Raw genomic sequence first — 22569 nt, forward strand, 5'->3', positions numbered from 1 at the left:
TAATGTGCAAATCTATGCCCACCTCAGGCCTCCTTGAACATACTGACACGGTCTCCTCATCCTCATCAACTGTATAAGGGCCTTCAACCTGAAACCATTAATTAAACTCAGTTTAATGAATCACCACTTGACAATAAATCAGTGCTTTAAACTCACACCGTCATACACACAGGGTTCAGCATGATGTCTGGTGGATCCAGGAGGCACACAGAATTTGGCATCAGAAATGAAAAGATTTGGTTAGGAATGCAAGAATAAAAAAAATAAAACACCTTTTAGGTAGTCATTTGTTATACTGGGTGGAATGGATTCAGATACTGTTCCCCTCTCTATTCCCTCAATGACCGGCCTCCGTTTGTTCATTTCTAATGCCAGCTTCTCTGCGGGAGTAAAGATGGCTGTAACAACCTCACTCTTCTTTTGGCAGCTGCAATTAATAAACATCATGAGACTGGACAGTTGTAACATCAGCTGGTTATGCTTAAGTACTTACATAGACTATACTTACCATTCTGAACAATATTTTTGTATTTTATTTTCACCTGCTGCCATGTTCTTTTTTCTTCACTTAAATTGCTGCTGTAAAAGTTAGTTATACACACACACACTTATATTAACTTCAATGTGTTGTGGCAAATATTTAATTTCACTTTAGTAAAATAGTACATTTTGTACATTTCATGTTAGTGAAAATTTACTTTTCATTTTAGTTGCTACTTACACATTGAGACGATCAGCAATTTCCTGCCAGCCTTTTTGTCTTGTTTCTCTAGTTGCGGTATTCCCTTTTTTTGGTAATCATATGTTTAAATTCTTCATAAGTCTCGATGAACGCCCCTGATGATGCCATTTTTGCCACTTTGGAAGAGAGGTAGCCAACGCAAGATATTTGGGGATTAAAACCCGCCTTGCATTTTGAAAGCTGTATATTTTTGTTTAGCTGAATATTCAAGGAAGTTGATATTTTCTCATGTTTCTAATGAATTTCCAATATCATTAATATGCAATATTAACAGTGAGTGAATGACATGAATATCATATATATTATTAGGACGTTTTCTGTGAGTAATTTGGTAGTATAGTTTGTTTTTCTTTTTTTATTGGAAGTATCTCAACAATGAGGGGAAAATGTTGTTTGGTGTCATATTAAAGAGGGGTCTGTGCTCTTTAAAACCAAGTAGCCTATACATGCAACTGTAAACTAGTTTTTCTGCTGTCTGGTTCACTGAAAAAAAATCATTTCTTTTTAGAATTAGCAGTATTCTACATCCACATTCTATTGTGTTCTAAAGGATTAACTAGCTTTTATAACATGGAGCACATTGTGCATCTAGAAGTCCTGCTCTTCAAGAAGATAAACAGCAGAGTAGAATTGTTTCAGGTTTCTTTGATGAATAGAAAGTTCAGAAGAGCAGCATTTATCTGTAATAGAAATATTTTGTAACATTATAAATGTATTTATCATGACTTTTGATCAATTTAAAACATCTTTGTTAAATTCAAGTATTACTTTATATAATTCCCATTTTTATACCAGACTGATTTTCTGTCATGGACCTCCACCCCACGTATAAAACTCTAGCTCCGCCACTGGGAAGAAGTGATGGTTCTTCCATACTTGTAACAAGAAGTAGATTTTACAATTTTGGCTATATGAAGTTTGCACAGAACTAAATAATGATCTGAGATATCATCACTTGGCTGAATAATTTCAACACTATCAACATTAATTCCATGTGACAGTATTAAATCTAGAGTAGTAGGTCCTGAGACACAAATTCATACCAACACAAAATACTGTCAGTTCTTAAGTATCGAGGTACCTGCATTTTCAACATTTTAAAACATTTAAATGTCTTTGCAAAATTTTATTCCATCAAGTAACATTATATGCATGTATATAACATCCAATTTACATTTTAGTAATTACTTCTCAACTCTCTTTAAAATAATAATAATAATGTGATGGCAAAAACGTCCTACATGAGTGGTAATGGTTATAGGAGTGAACCTTACATTTTCAGAATATCAAAGCTAAAATTTTGCCTCATTTTGAAAAGCAAAGGAAGCATTTCTACCATTTTACCAATCAGCTAATGCTTTATTATTTATGCATATGCAAGTAACATTTCAAGCTAGTGATTTTACAGCTGTGATTTTTGGCACACAAACATAAAGTACCCTCAGGGTATTTAACTGAAAAAATGACATTTTCTTTGCTACCATTTGTTGATGTGAAGCAGAATATTTACATGTACATGAATGCTTATTCCTCCATAAAGATTTTCTAGAGCGTTACAAAGAGCAACTGCCATTTTAAGCATCACATCACATTATCTAGACACATACACAAAGTATTAAAGTAAACTTGGCCAAGATAAAGCATCCAGGTACACAAAACAAAAGAAAAAACCACAACTAAACATCCCTTTAACGACAGAAAATGGGACTAAAAAACAATGAAAAATGTAGCTGTCTGGCCCTATTAGTGTGTTACATTCAGTATGTACGTTAACTGGAATAATCAAAGAACATGATATTTATGAACTTGACATTCCTAAGAGTTAAAAGACATAAATATATACAGCAAGACATCCATTGTTGCAAAGCATTTAAGATAATGTTTTCCCCCAAATACACAACGTGTAAATATGTGTAGATCATCAGTTGACTTTAATGTATAATTTAAAACACAAAATCAAACCCCTTCTTGAGAATCAGTCTCTTTCACATTCTGTTAAACACACCGCTGATGTTAGGATTGAGGGTTTTTGATAATGAGCTAATTGTTTTTTTCTTCATCCAGATATCCAACATATCAGAACACAAAACTGTAAGATAATAAAAGAAATGAAGATAATGAAAAAAAGAGCTCATTTAAAGCTAGGCTTTCTTCATGAGCAAATCTGCTTTGGAAGACTAGGATATGTTTATGCTATTTTACAAATGAATAAATTAGTCATGTGTAGTAATAGTTTATTTTTTACGTCAAAAATCTAAATTAGATTTATAATTGAAAAATATAATGGAAGAAATGAAAAGGCTCTGTGACTTGCGGTAAGCAAGGAGGTCAAATACAGAAGTGGAACTGCAGTGCATCTGGTCAAAGACAGACTCCTGGAGGTGTGCAGGTGTGGAACATGACAGGGACCGCATGTTTTTAGGGTAAACCGCACACAGATGATCCAAACTCTGGGCTTGCGACTGATATCAGCCACGCTTCAGCCTCTATGCTGAGTTTGGGGAAGAGTGATCAATTCTTCAGAAGAAAAGAAAAGCAGTCGAAACTAGCACAGGATGTGACGCAATGCAAAGCCAGAGACGGAAGAACAAATGAAAAAAGCACATTGCATAGTATATAAGCTCATTGTAGTGTTTTCTGATAGCATGCGTAATGTTTAGTGTCATAAGAGAGTGTAGTGCACATAACATCAATTACACAGAAAACAGAAAATCCAATCTTGGGAACATCACATTCAAACCCAGTAGTACTAAACCATCTCTACAGTACATCTGAAACCAAGGCAAATAAAAGTGTAATGTGTAACGCTGGAATATCTGACAGTGTAGCATGTATCGTGTGTAGAATGACAGGTGAAGTGTTGTGAAGCAGAGCTAATATCTGCTCAGCGCCGCTCATCAAACAAACGCTCTTTAACTGCATTTCATCTTGTGTCTGCTTTTCACAGGCTTTATATCAGGTGTGTTAGTACGGATCCACGCATACTTCATCTCGCTTGTGTTTGTGTTTTAATGAGCCTGTTTTGAATGTTCTATTGCACAACAACGGCAGCTATTGTCACTGAAATAAAGTGAACCAAAATCAAATACACTTTTGCATTTTAGGCATGTTTGCTACGGTTAGATTAAAATATTGAATACATTTTAATTTATACCATTAATAAAATTATGAAGAATGTAAGAATTTAGTTTTGAAACATGATAATTTCTATTTATCAGCATGCATCATTTTAGACACTTATCCAAGAATATGGGTACACAGAGTAAACAAGCAGGCCTTCTAGAGAAACGTGTGGCAGCGGGACCTGGTTTACAGCGAGTGAGAGTGGGATATTACTGGAGCGCTTGCGTCCCACCGCTCACATGCTCTGGTGTGAAGGACCCTCGGATCAAAACACACAAACACACACAGGGCAAACACCAGGGTTTAGGGTGTCTGAGATCCAGATCTCTTGAAGCTCCCCAGCAGACTCTGAACCCCCTTCTTCACGCTGGATCCCACCCTGCGGGCCACAGAGTCAGCAGGCGGCCCGGGCAGACAAGAGCTGCCACCGCTGGGGGGCCGAGCGTCCAAACACTTCTGATACCGCAGCTGTGAAAGACCCAATATAGCATTGAAACTCAAAACAGCGTGTTTCACTTTACTCTGTAACTCTGTATATATAACCTTATTTACACTGTTAAAACTGAACTGTAACTTCTGCACCAAACAAACGTCTCCCCAAAAACCCCAGTCAGAAGAAAAGTCTCCAAAACCTACCCAAACCTTCACCACTGGATGAGTCAGACAAACTGACATGTTTTACATTTGGGAGAGAGACTTCCTGAAGAGCATAAACTCTCTGAATTTTAACTAATTCATTTCTGACCCAAAAAAGGTTTAAGTAACTGTACACAACACTAACCATGAACTGCCCAATCTCTTCCTCATGTTCTCTTCCAGTAAATGAAATCGAGCACTCACTCACCATACAGGCGGCCTGTACGGCCTCACTTAGACTCGCAGCGTTTGGATCGCACCAGAACATGTGACATATGAAGTCTCCAGGTCCCTCTGCCATTATGAACGCAAACGTGTGCACATTCTTCCCAACTCCCATAAATGACAGGAAACGCACACGACATTCAGAAAGAACTTCCTCCGTCTGTGACAATGAGACAAGAAATATCAGTGTGGTTATCTCATCAGATGTTTGTGATACAGCATTACGTATTATATATAATGTTCAAGTCCTGCAGAATGTGAAGAGACAGAAGCCTGACCTCAGACGTCAGAATAGTGAGTGTAGCAGACGCCACGCTCACTGTCACAGGTGTCCAATCCTGGTCTTTGCTGTTGAGAGCAGTCTCCAGTGCCACATTAATCACATCCATGCCTTCAAGAGACAGATACCGACACGACTCAACTTCGATTTAAACAAGAAAATAAATAGATGCTATTCTGAGTGCTTACAGATTATTACATAGCTACACAAAAACAGGGGAATGCAGGTAAAGGTGTACTTTGTATGTAAGGGATAATGTTGGATGTACATTATCCCGCTTATTACTTGCCACACAAGTAAATAGTGAGACACAAAAGAGCCTGCATTATTAGCTTTTACTGGCTGTGACTGACCAATCAGAATCAAGTATCCACAGAGCGTGTAATAAGTCATAGTATAAAAGTTAATAACAGCAGTAAATGAACTTCCTACCAGCTGGCTTCGTCACTGGCACACGACCCAAGTAGCGCACCTGGAAGCGCTGGCCCAGCTCATTCTTGGGAACTGGGAACTCTGAAGGAAGAAGGATCTGATTCAGTCATCATGCTATCATTTCATCATTATCCATTACAGTACCCACTTGAGAAGGAGGGAGAAATATCTGATGCTCACATTAAAAAAAAGTGTAGTCAAACCCAAGACTATCAACAGTGACATACTGTACAGCACATTCAGATCTGCACTGCCGTCTGTCCACAAACAGAAGCTAAATTCAGCACATGTCATACGTTACCCTGGAAAGGGAGGTCCCCAAGTCTTGAGGGATCCGTGTTCTGTCTGCTGGATGACTTCCTCTGGGACATTATCTAGGGAATTACACAGACAAAACAAAATATATAACAAAAAAAAACACATGGACATAATTGCATCAGCAGTTGAGTGTAAGGTGCTCACATCGCGGTCTGGATCGGTCTACCTGGTTGATCCAAACTGATCTAAAAGTGTGACAGGATGCGCAAACAGAGCGGAGGCAGCGCAGAAGCTGTGCGTATACATGGACTGCAGCTTGTGTAACGCAAATACAGACAAGTATCTTTTATTCTTATCTTTCTAGAGAATTTAGTCAAGATGTGTGTGTGTGTGAGATTTTCTATTTTTGCCTATTTTTCCCACGACAAATACCCATTGGATGGAACAAGGTGTGGCAATGGGGACGGCTTGCAGAAGGACAGTTGTCACTACAGATGTCACCAACTCAGGTTGGGGGGGGGGGCTTCAGAGCTCGCTGAGGACAGCACATATACTGGGCAAATTGAACCAAGGAGCATGTTATCAAGGAGCAATGTCCCCTCAGGAGGCTGGATGCTCCATCCGCAAACGGTTCAGAGGATCTGGGAGATCTTCCGCTAAGCCGAATTAGAACTCTTCGCCTCAGAAGACAACTCTCACTGCCCAATTTATTTAGTAAAAACCAAGGATGCGTTGGTCCCTATCCCTCTGACCCCACAGGTAATCAGGTGAGTAAGGGAACAGAAACACAAGGTTCTCCTGGTGCCCCCCTTCAGATGAACCAGCGGTGTTTATCAAAGCTAACTCAGCTGCTAATAGTGGCCACTTGGCCTGTTCTGCTGAGACAGAATCTCCTTTCTCAAGCGGACAGGACAATATGGCACCCTCGGCCCGACCTATGAGCCTTGCACCTATGCCACTTGACAGGAGCCTTCCAGCCTCCCAGAGCGAGTTTTAAACGCAATTTCAGAGGCTAGAGCCCAGTCTATGACAGGTTTATACACCTTAAAGTGGTCTATTTTGTCTGCTTGGTGTCTAAACAGTGGCAAATAAGTGTTGAATTTTTGCAAGAGCCGCTGAATAAGGGATGCTCCTCATCCATGCTCAAAGTCTAGGTGCCGGCCATAGCGGCTTCTCAAGCCCATCAAGGGCCAATCTGTGGGCAGACACAGCACGGTAATCTGCTTTCTAATGGGTGACAGGAGACTGAATCTGCCTCGTCACTCTCGTTCCTTCATGGGATTTGCCCACGGTGCTGAGGGTCCTGCCCTCGAACCGCTACCGTTTTCCAGCATTCGGTCACTACTGCTGAAGACTGCCCTGCTTCTAGCATTGGCATCAGTAAAGCGACTAGGGGACATGCAGGCACTCTCCATTAGCCCTGTCTGCCTGGAATTCGGGCCTAACAACTAGGGATGCACCGGTTGACCGGCCATAAATCGGAACATTATATTTTGTCTAGCCTATAAAATAGCTTCGTTAATAGAAAGATTTAAATGAGGATTCAGAATGGGATTTTGTTTTGTGTGTGTGCCATTAAATGACCTGAGACTCGACTCAACTTGTGACCAAAGACTCGAGACTTGACTCAGACTCGTGAACATCTCTGGCACTTACAAAAACTACTTTTTCTAGCTGAATGAAGAACCATCACCTTCAACTCAACCTTACCAAAACAGCTAGTGCTGCTAGTGTTTTCAGCCATCCCATCACTTCATCACAATTTCACCATCTAGCTACGCACATCAACCATAACTAGGCATGGGTGTCATTTTCATTTATATATACTGAATTCACATTCATTATCAGCATGGAACTGCACAGCTTCTCAGTTAACAACTATTTGCTCCTGGAGACATATTGAAATTAAAATATTTTAACAATATAGGGCCTTAAAAATGAAGATGCCAAAGGGGAATTTTTTTAAAACAGAATATCCAAAAGGGCACAAAATACTTTTTGAGTTACAGGCCTTTGAAGAAAAAAAAACAAAGTGCACTTTGCCCAGTTTTGAATGGTAACCACTATCACATGCAACAAAGACTGCTAAAGTCAACGGGTTTTACTAACACACATACCAATCTGTGTATAAATAACAATGATGCTGCCATATTTCTGAAGTCATTTTTTAATAAATGAAGATGTCCTCACCTTAGAGCAGATGTCATGGAGGCTTGTGGCAATGTTCTTTGCAGGCGTGTCACAGCGAAATACATGACACTTGAGCACGTGAGTCAACTTGTCTCGTGCCACATATGCAAAGTCCCTGTTTAAGAGAGAAACAAACATGTGCATGTTGTCATATCACTTCAGTTCATCCACACACATATAAACTTGTGCATGCACAGCAATAAACATCTTAGAGGTGTGTGTGAAACCTTGGTTCCTGAGCGCAAGGAACTGTAGCTAGATTATTAAATTAACTGCAATCTTATATTGTCCTAAACTCTATTTCTACTGTGTACCACTTGCATAAACACAGCATCCGTAGACAATATTATCCATAGGGGATGCCATAGTTATTTCGCGGGTTATGTGACATCAGAAGTTGGAACTGGGAGCACATCGATCTAGTACGAGTTCACGGGTGGGAAGTCACGGGTTTGACTGCCGTTCTGGTGCACTTTCACGGGTAGAAGGTTGGAAAAACACGGGTTTGCCTGGAACGCAGCATAACTTTCACTGAACTATGGCTCTGTGTAGTAAACGCCGCTCCATCTGAAAGCAGGTGATGGAGATTTACTTCTAATCACGGAACAGGCTTTACTAACGAGATGCGCATGACAATCACATGCAATTAACTGCACAGCCCTATTGACTAGCAGCCATTTAAAACTTGCCAGACTGTTTTCTAACAGGTTTTGGACACTGTAGTAGATGAGTGGGTCGGCATAAGAAGTGCCTCTGTTCAACCATCTTAGAAATGGCCATAAAATCAGAGGCCACAGAATGACTGAAGATCCTGGAAGAACGGTAGTGGCCTGTGGAGCACATGTGCACATCGGTCATGAGAACACACTCATTCAACTGAACTGACCTCTGGATGGACGACACATCATGGCATTCAATAAAGAATGCTTTGCCAGATTAGGAACTTGAACGCAAAAGCTATCATATCCACTCTACTGAGTGAAGACCTCAACAAGAAAACTCCCAAAATCCACATTCAGAAATATAATGCTTCATCCATTGTCAGATGATAGTTCTTCCTGAAGAGAAGTCGGTATATGATCGCACCAGCTCATCTTCACGAGGTGTCAGTGAAGCATTGCCTCAGTGGGTGGTGCTGGAGCAGGCCTGGTTCTCTACATCTATCATCACACCTGGAGTGTTAGCATCAGCTGCTGATGCAGTGCTAGAGGAAACCTACGGCACCCAACATCTGGTGTTTGTACCAATTCTTTTTGGGGAATTATACCAAAAAATGGCAAGTTCCTGTTCATGAATTTGGTATTTATTGTATTTTTATAGTTTATATATTTAAATAATTATTGGTTCAGGTTTATGTCCACTAGGGTTGTACAATTAATATACATTCAACTGAAATTACAATATTGCTTAGTGTGATTACCAAATGGCAAAATAAAGTAATTTAATTAAATACATATGCGCTCTGCACTGCTGGCAACATAAGAGATAATTTTACATGTAAACCTAGCCGTGTAAATATTTCATAGCACCGCCACTATCTTTAACATGTGTATGGCGTTTTAAGCCAACACGGTGGACAACTGCGTATTTTAGCAGTACAGAGCAGCACCTTGGAAATGACCTGGAGGTGACTGCTGGTTAGCATGCAGTCTTAATGGCCATGATTCAGTCACTACTTCATACTAACAGTGTGATGTGCACAGAGTAGTGAAGAAGCAGACAGATGTAAAGCGATGACAATACACGGAGCGCAAATACAACACGATGATGGCATGGATATGCTCATAAATACACAATGTAACCTATTGACATTTTGAATCTTTACACAGATATTTTACAGACAACAGTAGTTCATAGTCACCACAATGTTCAAGTTTCTAAAAAATTAGTTCAAAAGACTTGAGTTTTCTGAAGCTCTCCAATCTCCTTCAGTTTACAGATATAATACTGAGAGCTGCACTCATTAACTTCTGTTCCTCACATAAAGCCATCACATGCATTCAGAAGAAAGAGAAGAGACACATTCACATTGAAGCTTAACAGCTGTGGTATCTATCTATGAACAGTCGTTGAATGTAAAAGAGCGACATAAACATTCCTCAGAAATTGTCCTTTTGAGTTAGACAGAAGAACATCTAATCAACATGAGGGTGTGGAAAATTATGAAATTTCATTTTTAGGTGCAATATGTGTGGTATTGTAATAAGTACACAAAAGCTGACAAATAAACAATACACAGCCACACACTACCTCTCCCTGGGGTCCAGGACGCAGCAGGACAGACAGAACAAAAACACAACATAGTAATTCAGCAAAATCAGACCGCATCACTGTTGCTATTAATTATTATTATTATTAACATTGTGCATCTGTCAGTGTATAATCATAACTCATGTTCTAAAGCTCTCATTCCAAACCAAAGCTGAGGCAAGGAAAGGTTGGTGTACCTGCCATCATCGCGTCCGACTCCCCACACACGGATGCTGATGATGGGCTGAGAGTGCAGCAGTGCTCCCCCCTGAGGCTCCATCAGGCTCAGAGTCTCCTTCTCCAGCACCAGAAGCATGTCCTTCCCCTACACAGCAACACAAACAGACATACTCAGTGATAAAAGCCTAACATCAGTCAAATCATGTAACGTGACTGACACAAAACGCCATCTACTGTGGGACACGCTTTATTTTTAAGGGAGTTATTAAACTGTGAAAGATACTGCTATAGACCTTAGGGGTGGGAATCTATGGGTGTCTCACGATTCGATTCGATTACGATTAACGATGCATCACAATCTGTACATCTATTAGGGGCACTTCATGATCCGATCCAGGTCTGATTCTGGGAGTCACGATCTGACTCCAAAACAATTAATTCCTCTGCTGTGCAAATACATAATTACAACTTAAACAAAATTGCATTTAAATGTTTTTTGTTTATAGTTGGAATCTCTGTATGTCAGTACTGCCATCTTAAAAACAGGAGTGTGAATCTTCACTGGTTTCATAATTAAATTACGATTATTATTATCAACTCAATGTCACGATGCGTCACATTCTCTGTTTTCAATATTACTGCACATGGCTACATTTTCATATACAACTTATATTAAATTTATTTGGTTTAAAATTAACTTCATTTATTTTTTCATTTTATAATCAGTGACTTCAAGTGTCCGAAAGTGTACAGACAATAGTTGAGGATTTTTCTTTATTTCCTCAGCATTATTTCTGTTTGATTATTACTGATGAGATCATAGAAAGTGGCCAGTTTAACAGGCTGCATTCACACTAATGCACAGATCGATTTCGATATCAGATGTTTTGTCCTGCTCTGAAAACATAACTGACTGTGTGTACATCAATTTAATATAAAAGTATTTGAAAATGTATGTGCATTTAACCGCAGCAGAAACTGAGCTTCAGGACATCAGACACAAAGTGCACGTGAAAGTCTGTCAGTGCGCGAGCGTTGTGCATCTAACTGCACTCCACATCTAGAGTAAAGCACGGCGGGTGGAAGCACAGACGGTCAAGCAGTGTGCACGTGTCTCACAGTGAAAATAATGTGCATTGAAGCAATCTGCGTCTTTAGCGCGCACACATGCCATAGGAGGGAAAATAAACAAGCTCAGAAATGATTCACAATCGTTGAAGAGAGAATCAATTTTTATCTCCCACCCCTAATAGACTTGCTTGTTATAAATAATCTTGGTCACACTTTATTTTAGGGTCCAATTCTCACTATTAACTAACCATTAACTATGACTTTTGTCTCAATTAACTCCTTATGTGCTGCTTATTAATAGTTTATAAGGTATTTGTTAAGTTTAGGGTATTAGTATGAATTGGACCCTATACTAAAGTGTTACCATAATCTTCTCTTTTGGATTGTCTCCATCAAATATGAAGTAAACATCGGAAATAAGATAAAATGCCTTTCATTTGTAAAGGATTTACTTCATGGCATTATCCACAAATAGATATTAAATATGCTATGTGATACATAAATCATTTGAATTTCCAGCTAAAACAACTATAATAACAGTAATATCCCTACCCTGGGTATCTGCAGATTTAACTTTGTTGAATTCGCCTGGTTGCTCTTGTATGTTAGAAAGTTTATTGTGTAACCAACATGCCAACAGTACCCAGACTGACCTAGACTGAATTCATAATGCAGGATTAATTATAAAGCTGTGTGTGTGTGTGTGTGTGTGTGTGTGTGTGCGTAGGATAAATGCAGAGAACTAATTCTGAGTGTGGGTCACCATACTTCACTTTTTCACGTTCTCTTTCATGGTGACACATCTAGCCAGAGCCGTTAAAAGCTTGGGAACGCTTCACAATGCACTCACAATCATTCTATGTGCAGCGCTCACATTTATCACATTTTGAAATCACATTTTGTGATTCTTGTTTTTCCATCCCCAAATTTAAGACCTCTTAAAAGTATAATTAAGATGTGTTCAGGTTTATGCTCCCAGCTAGACCAATATTTGCCTCCAGAACAGTGAACAGTAAGTGCTGTAGCTCGTAATGCATCGTGTGTCCTTCTGTTACTGCTGGAAAGAGACAAACATGCAGAAGATGCTGGAAAACCACAGCATGAGCAGGACCTGGGGGATTTTCTGAAGAACAGCATAAGATAGACTTACATTACTGTTTATCTTGCTGAAGAGATTTATTTTATTTGTCTTGTGTCTTAAGGCGGGCGTACACGGTGTGATTTTTGCTGTCGTACGAGTTCGCATGCGATTGTTTTCAATCGTGTGGAAATCGCGTATGCTCGCGGCTCGTATCATTTGCGATGAATTACGAGTGCCTTACGTGCACTTCCCGACCTTCCGATCATTTTTAAACATGTCTAAAAAGTTTGTGAGCTATCCGTTTGAATTCGTGACATTGGTGCGGTTGAACGAGCCGATTTAGTAATTTATCTGAAGTTGACCAATCACAAACTAGGAAAACCACAGAAGAAGAAGACGGCAGCCCACAGCGAATGAGGATTATTGACCAGGAGGATAAACTCACTTCACTCTGACAGGAACAGCGAGCGCTGTATGATGTTTCTAGCAACGAGTACCATGCTTTTTAGTTCTCTCTCTCTCTCGCTCTCTCTCTCGCTCTCTCTCTCACACATGCATATGTAGTTTACAGGGACTCTCCATTTTTTAAAGCCATTTGGTTTACGAGGGCACAGGAATTGTCCTCACAAACCATGTTTACATTGTAATACCTATTTCAGATATTTATAAACCAATACACACACACAGGGTGACCAAACGTCCCGGTTTCCCTGAAAAATAACCTGTACGTGTAGGAAACAGTCACGGCTCGTATCAATATTTGATATGCAGTTATGAGAGAGGGAGAGCAGTTATATTAGGCGCGTTCTAAGAATGATCACCTGTATGACATCAGAGTACCGCGAGAGCGATTCGAATGCATTGGATATGTGTGCTCTCTCATCGCTCTCGCGGTAATGTCATACAGTGATCCTTCTGTGCGTGCAGCGCTGCTTCAAGTCGAACGCGTCTATCAACTTCGTGCGATTGCTTCTTGAATTCGCGGGTTGTAAAATCGCGTCGTATATCATCTCGTCCGTACGATTTTCAGATAAACTCACTCGTGCCGTGTGTGTGGACATAAGATCTTCCGACCATCCGAATTCGCACCGTGTACGCCCGCCTTTAGAAAATAAAGCAATGTTAATTCTGTTTTTAACGGTGTTCTTAAAATGTTTCATAATTTTTTTGGTGAAAAGAAATTATTAAAATATACATTTTGTTCAAGTATCAGACTGATGAGCCTTATCATAAAAGAAGCACATGCACATCCTTGGCCATAACGCTGCCAATGAAGCTATAGATCAGGAAGCAGCTGCCAAACACAGCCGACGTGTCTTTCATTCATTCAGATTCTAGTCATTTCCACACATACACACAAACCTCGCCCCAGATGCCAGCGGTGTCATCTAGATTGTGCTTCTGGTAGGACAGCTGTCGGATACAGTTATTAACAGCAACACTACTCCTTCCAGGAGCCATCTCCTCTTCTGAGATCTCCACCCAGCCCAGAGAACGCACTGCGAAGCACTGCTGAACACACGAGAGCAAACCCTGAGCAAACAAGCATCCTGGTGTAGTGTATGTGCTCCGTCACCTGTGTGCTTACCTTCGCCCCCTCATTACTGCTCAAAGAAGTCTGTTCCTCTTCCTCCTCAGGCTGAGAAAAACTACACACAACAGGAAGAGAACGCTCCTTCAGCTCAAACAATAAAGACCAAGATCATGGGCTGGATTACTCAGAACTTAAGTTGAAAGAAACTTTAAATAAAAAGCATCTGCCCAATTCATTAATGTGATCATATGTAGATCACAGTGTTACACTCAGCTTCAGGAGTGTGTGTTTAACTGATCCTATACCTGAGATTGATGGAGGCGTAGCGCAGAGTCGCTCCCTCAAACTCCTTCAGACTTTCATCAGAAGCCACATCCTCCTTCTAAACAATCAATAAAAAGAGCATTAGATGGACTTACAGGAACAGAATGAGATTGTCTGTGACTCCATTATGACCCTACCTGCCAGTGCTCTTCCTCAGTGAATGTGTTTGGGTGAGAAACACCGCTCCATGTCATCTAAATACAAACGTGTTCATGTTTAAAGACATCAGCACTCACATGGGTACAATGACACTGATGTTGGGAACCTGAGATCTATAATGTTCTTCTGATGGTCTATCCTGAACAGTACACAGGTTTGGGTGATGTGTTAGGTGTGTGTGCACCTGAGGCTGGTCAGCAGGTGTGAGCGCAGGTGAGGTGCTGGCTGCTCTCTCCTCCAGGGGTCCAGGTGGCTCCCACTGCGTGGTCCCTGTAGGGATGTGCCAGTAGTAGGTGCCTGATGTGTCCTGCACCCTCATCCATCCAGCCGGCAGATCCGTGTCTGTTTCAAAAGCACTGCCATCCCAGTAGGACTCTACAGCCAACAATGAAAGCGGTTTATATCTGACCACAAGTGCTCAGCTCACCTGGCAGTAATACGCGTCGCAAATAGGCATTTGACTATCAGAAGATATTACCTTTTATTTAACAGGAAAAACAGCACAATATTCAGGAGGTCAGACACAACATCCTTCTTAATAATGGGAAGGTATCGGTCTAGCTGCCTTTCGGATCCAAGACGATTATCAGACTAACCAAACTCAAAGATCTATTGGGTTTCATTGTCTTTTTTCAGTAGTGAAAAGCCCCTATGTATTAATGGTATAGTAGATCTGAACACATGTGATATACCCCTGAACCGCACCGCTCGGTGGAAACGGAGAACATACCGACATATTGTGTTCCCTTCAATGTATACCTCACTTTTTTTACTTGGTCTCGAAAAGAGTAAGTTGATTTCTGGTGACATCTGAAATCCCCAAAACAAACACGCCTCCACCCTCTCGCCCCATTGTGTTTCCTCCAGCTCCCTGATCCCGTGGTTTCTCACCTGGCTCTCCGTCCGGGGTGCTGCTTGCAGTGCTTCCCTGAGACAGAGACATGCAGCTGGACTCCTCGTCGCTGGGAACGCCCTGCTTACTGAACAACAGACAAGCATTTCTGCTGCCAGCTTCACCTCCCGTCTTCTGAACCTTAGATGAGCTGGTGTCCTGGCCTCCGCTGGGAGTTAAATGTTCCTCTTCCTCTCGCTCTACTTCCTGGTCTCTCGTGTGCTCTTGGTTTTCTTGGTTGTTCTCCATCAGAGTGTTAGAAGAGTAAATCAGAAGAGGCTGATCGTCTGCCCAGCTGTGCTCGGAGCAGAGCGCTTTCAGGGTCTTGTTCTTCTCCTCATGGCTCCGCTCTGAGTTCTGGTTTGGGTTTCTGTCAGTAGATTCATTCTCGTTTTCAACCAGGTTGAGATTCTGGTCTTGCTGTTGCTCTGCTAACTTGCATATTTGATTCTGACCTTCCTTCATCCACTTGGCGTTGGTCTCGGAGCCTGGAGGACTGTGCTCGTTCTCCTGATTTCTGCTCCACTCATCTTCCTGGTGCCGCAGGGACACGTCATCATCTTCTTCTATTCCTCCCATGATGCCCTCGAGAAGCTGAATGGAGGAGGCTCTTTAGAGAGAGAGGATGTGACCCACGAGTATCTGTCTGGCCCAACTCTCTTACATGTGATAAGCAGAGGTCAAGGGTCAGTGAAGGTCTGAAGGGCTCTTCTACACAACACAGAGCTGTAACAGACATGCACATTGAGAAGTCACTGTAACGCCATTAAAACAGGAACATTTTACACACAAACATATAAACTCAGGGTGATAAAGAAGATAATCCTGGCCATTAACACTGGGGTTAATCATCGTACATTTCAACATTAATATTCCTATGATAAGCACCAGTCTGACACCTGGAGCGTTACACCAGAAATAGATATCAGTCAAGTCTACTGTGCTTCAGTCAACACATCTGGCCTTTCGGCTAGGTTTAAAGGGAAAGAGCACTTTAACAAGCCAATAATGTTGATATGAGTCCAAACGAACACCCAAAAGATCAAACGAAGCCTCTGTCCTCTGCTGGCCTGACTGCAGCACCTGGGACGAGTGCATCATCTTGGGTGAACTAACCCTTTAATACTCATGCATTCCCACTTCTTGCTTTGATTATGAAATGATAAAACATCATATTATCAACAAATAATCACATTTTGTCAGAGTTTAGAAATGTTTGTATAAGACATAATAAAAGTGCCTTAAAACAAACTAACATTTTTGACTGAATCACACATAATTACTGAAGTTATCACTCAGCTCTGTGTAATACCACAGAAGAAAGCTCATTTTCTATATAAAACTTTGATTTTGTCTGTTTCTGTTGTTAACAAAAGTCAATTTTGTAAGCGTCCCAACTCAAGCTCAATGCTTTACTGTTGTTAAATGTGTATTACAGAGAAATAAACGTCTACTATTATTAGTAACTCACTCACTTATTAGTGCAAAACAACAGTAATTTTATGATTAAATGATCTTTGTAAAACCTCACACTACCAGATCTGCTCCTGAACTCCCTACAGTCCTGGACAACAGTTTTGATGATAACTTTCTATTAAATCAGAAAATATAAAATAAATAAACAAATAAATGAACAAACAAATCAAAATTACCTCAAAAACACCATGCATTAAAAGGTATCTTACTCTGTAGAGGTTAATTAGGAAGGAAAATCATTTCATTCACCATCAATGGCAAGATAACATCCTGATAAATATTGATAACGTGAGATACAGAAAAAAGTTATATACATATACATGATATATACATGATAGATATATATACGCATATACATGATATATACATATACATGATATGTACATGAAATATATATATATATATCATCTGACTTAACTGATTTATGGTATATTTGATTAAATATTTTAATTTAAGTATTTTAGTCAAACTGGCTTTATTCGTGATTCATAAATAATAATAAAACTAACACTACTAATAATAACACATGTAATTTATTTATTTTTTAATTTAACTTTGTAATGTTATTGTAATGCTTAATTAACTAATTTAAATGTATTTTATTCGAACAGTGACTTAATACAATTTTATTTGTTACTTTATTGAGGATTGATTTAAAACATGTTTAAATATAATACATTTAATTAATTTTAAAGCTGATCTATGATGAATTTGATCAAATGGTGATTTAATAAATCAAACAGGCCTCATTCGTAACCGCAGATTATAAATATTATAATTACTGCTATATATCATTACTGTTATATATCATTATTACTGATCACTGGGATTAAAAGATTAAAGCAGGACTTTATAAACAGTGGATGTTTGTCTGTCCGTTGATCTGTTTATCCGTCGTTCACTCAATCACATTCACACATTCATCGCGACATACGCGCCATAAACTCCGCGATACACAGCCACTCATTCTACATAATAAAACATTCACTCACCATTAATAAAATCCTCTCATGAATAGCGATCTGCGTCGATATTTTGGAAACCCTCAGAAATCCTCTACAACATCACCATGACACCGCTAACACTGCTACAGCTAGCCTACGCAACGTGCTACGTCACAGTGACGTCGGGTTTTGCATATCAACATACATAACAAGAGAATTACAACGTTGCATATAAATGCCATCAGTACACATCATTACAAGTAAAATAAAACAAAAGATAATAATCAAGAGAGATAACCACAAATAATGAATGTTACGGTTTAATTGTCTTTTTCAAATAATATTAGAAGTCGTGACAGCTTTTTGTTCAAATTTATATAAACATTGCAGTATTGTTTCAATTCGTTGATAAAAAAAAACAAAAAAACATTGGCTTACCGCCGAACACATAATTAACTTCATTACAAGTAACCAGTAAATGAATAATATGCTCTTACTTTTTCTATCCCATAATCTCATTATATCAGACCCACCCAGTTTAACAGCTGTATAAATTTTCCTTGTAATTAAATTGTCAACATCAATACAAAATATATTTGTATAAATGCAATGAAAAAAAATAAATGAAAAAAAAAGTTTCTTTATCATTACAACAAATTCACAAGCATAATCAGTATTCCATGTAAAACGTTCCAATACATGTTTCCCTGGATAAATTATTTTCATTATTTTATACAGAACTTACTTTACTTTTTATATTGTTAATTACTTCTTATTATCAAAGAATTAACCATTCTCCAAGCCTTACTTCATGGTAAGACACCTCTGATGTTGTCTGCGGTTCAGTAAATCTCTTGACATGTCTGTGTGTGGTGCTCTTGATGCCTTGACCCCAGTCTTGTGAAGTTCACTCAAATTCTAGAATTGATTTTGCTTTACAATCCTCATAACGCAGCGGTTCTCTCGGTTGGTTGTGCATCTTTTTCTTCCACACGTTTTCCTTCCACCCAACTTTCTGTTAACATGCTTGGATACAGCACTCTGTGAACAGCCAGTCTTCCACATGATTGTGTAGCCTAGTGAACCAAACTGAGAGACCATTTTGAAGGCTCGGGAAACCTTTGCAGGTGTTTTGAGTTGATTAGGTGATTGGCATGTCATCATATTATACTATGTTGACATAGTAGCTGTGTTCCAAAGTTGAGAGTGCACCAGGCCTCTGAAGTGCACGAAGGGCCCTTTTATTTTTTTATATGTCATAAATGGAGGAGACGGTGATGTTCCTCAGGCTTAGCCAAGACCGAGGCCAGGTAAATTACACTGGTTTGCAGTGTATTACAACTTTAAATGCAGGTACTGGCTTGGAGCTTACATGAATAATGTAATGATACAAATGAAAAATTACAAAATACACACACAGCAGTTCAAATGCTGACTGATATCTTACAAAGGGGCATGACTATGATAATTGTAGAGTCACACTGAAGGCATCAAGGGCTATTTGAGCAAGAAGGAGAGTGATGGGGTGCTGCGCCAGATGACCTGGCCTCCACAGTCACCGGACCTGAACCCAATCCAGATGGTTTAGGGGTGAGCTGGACCACAGACAGAAGGAAAAAGGGCCAACAAGTGCTAAGCATCTCTCGGGGAACTCCTTCAAGACTGTTGGAAGACCATTTCAGGTGACTACCTCTTGAAGCTCATCAAGAGAATGCCAAGAGTGTGCAAAGCAGTAATCAAAGCAAAAGGTGGCTACTTTGAAGAACCTACAATATGACATATTTTCAGTTGTTTCACACTTTTTTGTTATGTATATAATTCCACATGTGTTAATTCATAGTTTTGATGCCTTCAGTGTGAATCTACAATTTTCATAGTCATGAAAATAAAGAAAACTCTTTGAATGAGAAGGTGTGTCCAAACTTTTGGTCTGTACTGTATGTAATGTAATGTACCCATTTTTCCCACTGTTTTCTCTTGGCTAATGAAGAATGGCTAATAAGTAATGTATTTGTTAAGCATTCTCTCAACAAGAGAAAACTTGCATTCTTCTCTCTCTCTCTTTGGAGTTTAATGTCCTTCCTGAGCAGCTCCACCAGCTTTCACTCACTCCCTCCCCGTCCCAGGACACTCGCCCCCTCACCTGTTACTCTCCTCACCCCTTTTTTCTCACTCGCCCCCTCAAAGGTCCTAGGACATTCACAATGCCTAAACAGATGCAGTCAAAAAAGGTGAAGTCTGATTTTAAAAAGATTACAATTTAATGAAAGTTTAACTGACATTGATGAAATTGACAAGAATGTTACATTACATTGTGTATGAATTCAGGTTCACTTGTGTCATTATAATAATACATTTTATTTATAATGCACTTTTCTCACACCCAAAGCGCTACAACAATGTAAAAAACTATTAAAATGCAAAATTCAATGATACAATGTAAAACAGCTAAAATGTATCAAATCAAAATAAGCAATTTTAAAGAGGTGTGTTTTCAACAGTTTCTTAAAAGTACTTAGTGTAGGAGCACTTTGAATATTCAAAGGAAGTGTGTTCCATAACCTCGGAGCAGCACAAGAGAAGGCTAAATCACAAACATAAGAAGGAGCCAATTCATGCACAGCTTTATAGGTTAAAACAAGTGTTTTAAACTCAATTTGTGATTGAACTAGAAGCCAGTGCAAGTTAGAAGCCCAGGACGCTCGCCCCCTCACCAGTCCCACGACACTCACCCCCTTCACCAGACGGGAGACTCATCCCCTCACCAGTCCCAGCACACTCCACTCCCAGGACACTCAGGAAAGTCACAGAGGACACCACTGGTGTGCTGTTGTGAGGCTGTGTGAGTGAGAACACGTGCTGCTGAGTTCTGAATATACTGAAGCCGTTTGATAGATTTTGCCGATAGACCAATGTAAAGAGAATTGCATTAATCAATTCTTGAAGTGATAAAAGCATGGACGAGCCTTTCAGTATCAGGTGTAGAAAGGAAAAGCCTAATCTATTTCTGAGATGATAAAATGCTGATTTAGTAACACTCCTAATGTGGCTGCTGTTGTGCCAATAAGAAAAACCTCAGTCTTAGAGCTATTTAATTTTAGAAGTTGTGAAGCATCCATACTTTTATGTCCTGGGAACATTCAGAAGTATTGAAGAAAAAACTGTAACATCACACTTTGAACTAATGTATATTTGGGTGTCATCAGCATAAAAATGATATCCAAGACCATTATGGCAGCTTGTTTTGCTGCAAAACAGACCAAATGCTGTGTAATATTCAATAAAGGCAGAAAACAGCAAACTGCTTGTCTGAATTTATTTATTATGTATTTAGACATAATGAAAAACAATGGAATTATACTGTACCAAAAGACAAACCAAACAAACAAACTAAAAAAAAAAAACATGAAAAATAGTACAAATAAATGCATGATGGACAAAAACAATGCCTCATAATCAGAACGGTCAAAAAAGGTGAAGGCTTTTTTTAAATATTACAATTTAATAATTGTGTAAATTATTTTAGAAATTGTATAATTGTGAGATAAAAAGTTGCTATTTATTTATTTAGTGGCGGAAACGAGCTTCCATCTGAAATAGTCCACAAGGTGGTAGTATAGTATTGTATTATAGCAAGAGATCCATTATGATGCTATTCTGCTGTTTTCAGTGATGAGCGCCAATTATTTTAGACAGCGGCTATTTGACCCTAACCCTAAGTGTAAATAGCAATTCAATTATATTTACACTAAGTGAAAATACTCATTTTTAACGATATGCTATTTACACAGTGCAAATAGCTATAGATTGTATTTACACTATGTTAAAATAGCAAGATTTTCTTCTATTTATACTACTTGTTTCAAATGGGGCAATAATCAACAACTCAGTATTGTAGTTCATTATAAAACATACACAACAATAACGTATTGAGTGTGAATTATAATTTTAATACAACTTTTTAAATGGATGCCACCTTATTAGGACAATAAAGCCCTACACCTATCCTAATCCTACCCAATATTACATTTGATCAAATTTACTTTTATTACTGTTACTCTCATTCATAATGTCTAAATATAATTTAATGAATACAAAAATATAGCCATCTAATAGTGGTCATTTAATATCTTTTTTATTTTTAAATAATTGTTTGTTTCCCTACATTATGAAACTTGTAGTTTTATACATGGGAGAAACCTATGAAGGAGAAATAAATATTGTCACATTGGTAAAATTTAAGGCTTGGAAGTGTCTGGGAAAGTTGTGCGACACATTTCAAAACACTCGACATCATTAGAGCAATTCTGCCACAAGTTGTGTCTGTTAAATCCATGGTGAATGGTGGTGGTCATTTGTGTTTATTGAACAATGTTTTTCCAGGTTTCCACATCAGTGGTGTTTGTTTTAATATCTGTAGCTTCAACAGAATCTGAATGCTTCTCACAAGATTTCACAGAGTTGTTGATTCTGTGGTGAATTCGACTGATTTCTACACTGTATCTCCCAGCACTGTGTATATCAGTGTCACGTGATCGAGATCAGCACACGGCTCCGGCGCGAGCAATAAATGGTCTGTGTAGCCCAAACTAGCGCAAATTCGTTCTGATTTTGATTTGTCTATCCAATGTAGCTCTTGTACATCGTTCACGAACTGAGAAACAACCAACAAATTCTACAGAAATTTGTGGCAATTACGAAAATTCTGAAACTTCTGCGAAAATTGTAGAGTTTGCTTGATTTTGCGATAAGATTGCAAAATCCTGGAGGGC

At 39.2% G+C, this 22569-nt stretch overlaps 1 protein-coding gene across 2 annotated transcripts; it reads right to left on the bottom strand.

The window, feature by feature from the left end:
- Positions 1-2071: 2071 nt before the first annotated feature.
- Positions 2072-17990, bottom strand: LOC128021560 (amyloid beta precursor protein binding family B member 1). 2 transcript variants are annotated; one of them, XM_052608868.1, is made up of 14 exons: positions 17846-17990; positions 15377-16103; positions 14670-14860; positions 14464-14520; positions 14308-14384; positions 14057-14117; positions 13831-13980; positions 10334-10461; positions 7887-8001; positions 5740-5812; positions 5439-5519; positions 5005-5117; positions 4710-4886; positions 2072-4333 (listed from the first exon to the last, which is right to left on the bottom strand). In XM_052608868.1, the coding sequence occupies exons 2-14, from the start codon at positions 15954-15956 to the stop codon at positions 4169-4171; spliced, it is 1968 nt and encodes a 655-aa protein (XP_052464828.1). In that variant the 5' UTR covers positions 15957-16103; positions 17846-17990; the 3' UTR covers positions 2072-4168. The 2 variants fall into 2 exon arrangements, with proteins under 2 accessions (XP_052464828.1, XP_052464829.1); XM_052608869.1 differs by having other exon boundaries at positions 13831-13977; positions 17846-17957.
- Positions 17991-22569: the final 4579 nt, after the last annotated feature.

The sequence above is a fragment of the Carassius gibelio genome, chromosome A10 (assembly GCF_023724105.1).
Source record: "Carassius gibelio isolate Cgi1373 ecotype wild population from Czech Republic chromosome A10, carGib1.2-hapl.c, whole genome shotgun sequence".
NCBI lineage: Eukaryota > Metazoa > Chordata > Actinopteri > Cypriniformes > Cyprinidae > Carassius > Carassius gibelio.

Excerpts from the sequence above, each read along its gene's own strand:
- LOC128021560 (XM_052608868.1), bottom strand. The coding sequence starts at position 15,956 with ATGGGAGGAATAGAAGAAGATGATGACGTGTCCCTGCGGCACCAGGAA. Across the intron at positions 13,981-14,056 it reads GCAGTAATGAGGGGGCGAAG|CAGTGCTTCGCAGTGCGTTC; the intron begins GTAAGCACACAG and ends TCGTGTGTTCAG. Across the intron at positions 8,002-10,333 it reads GTCGGACGCGATGATGGCAG|GGACTTTGCATATGTGGCAC; the intron begins GTACACCAACCT and ends TCTCTTAAACAG.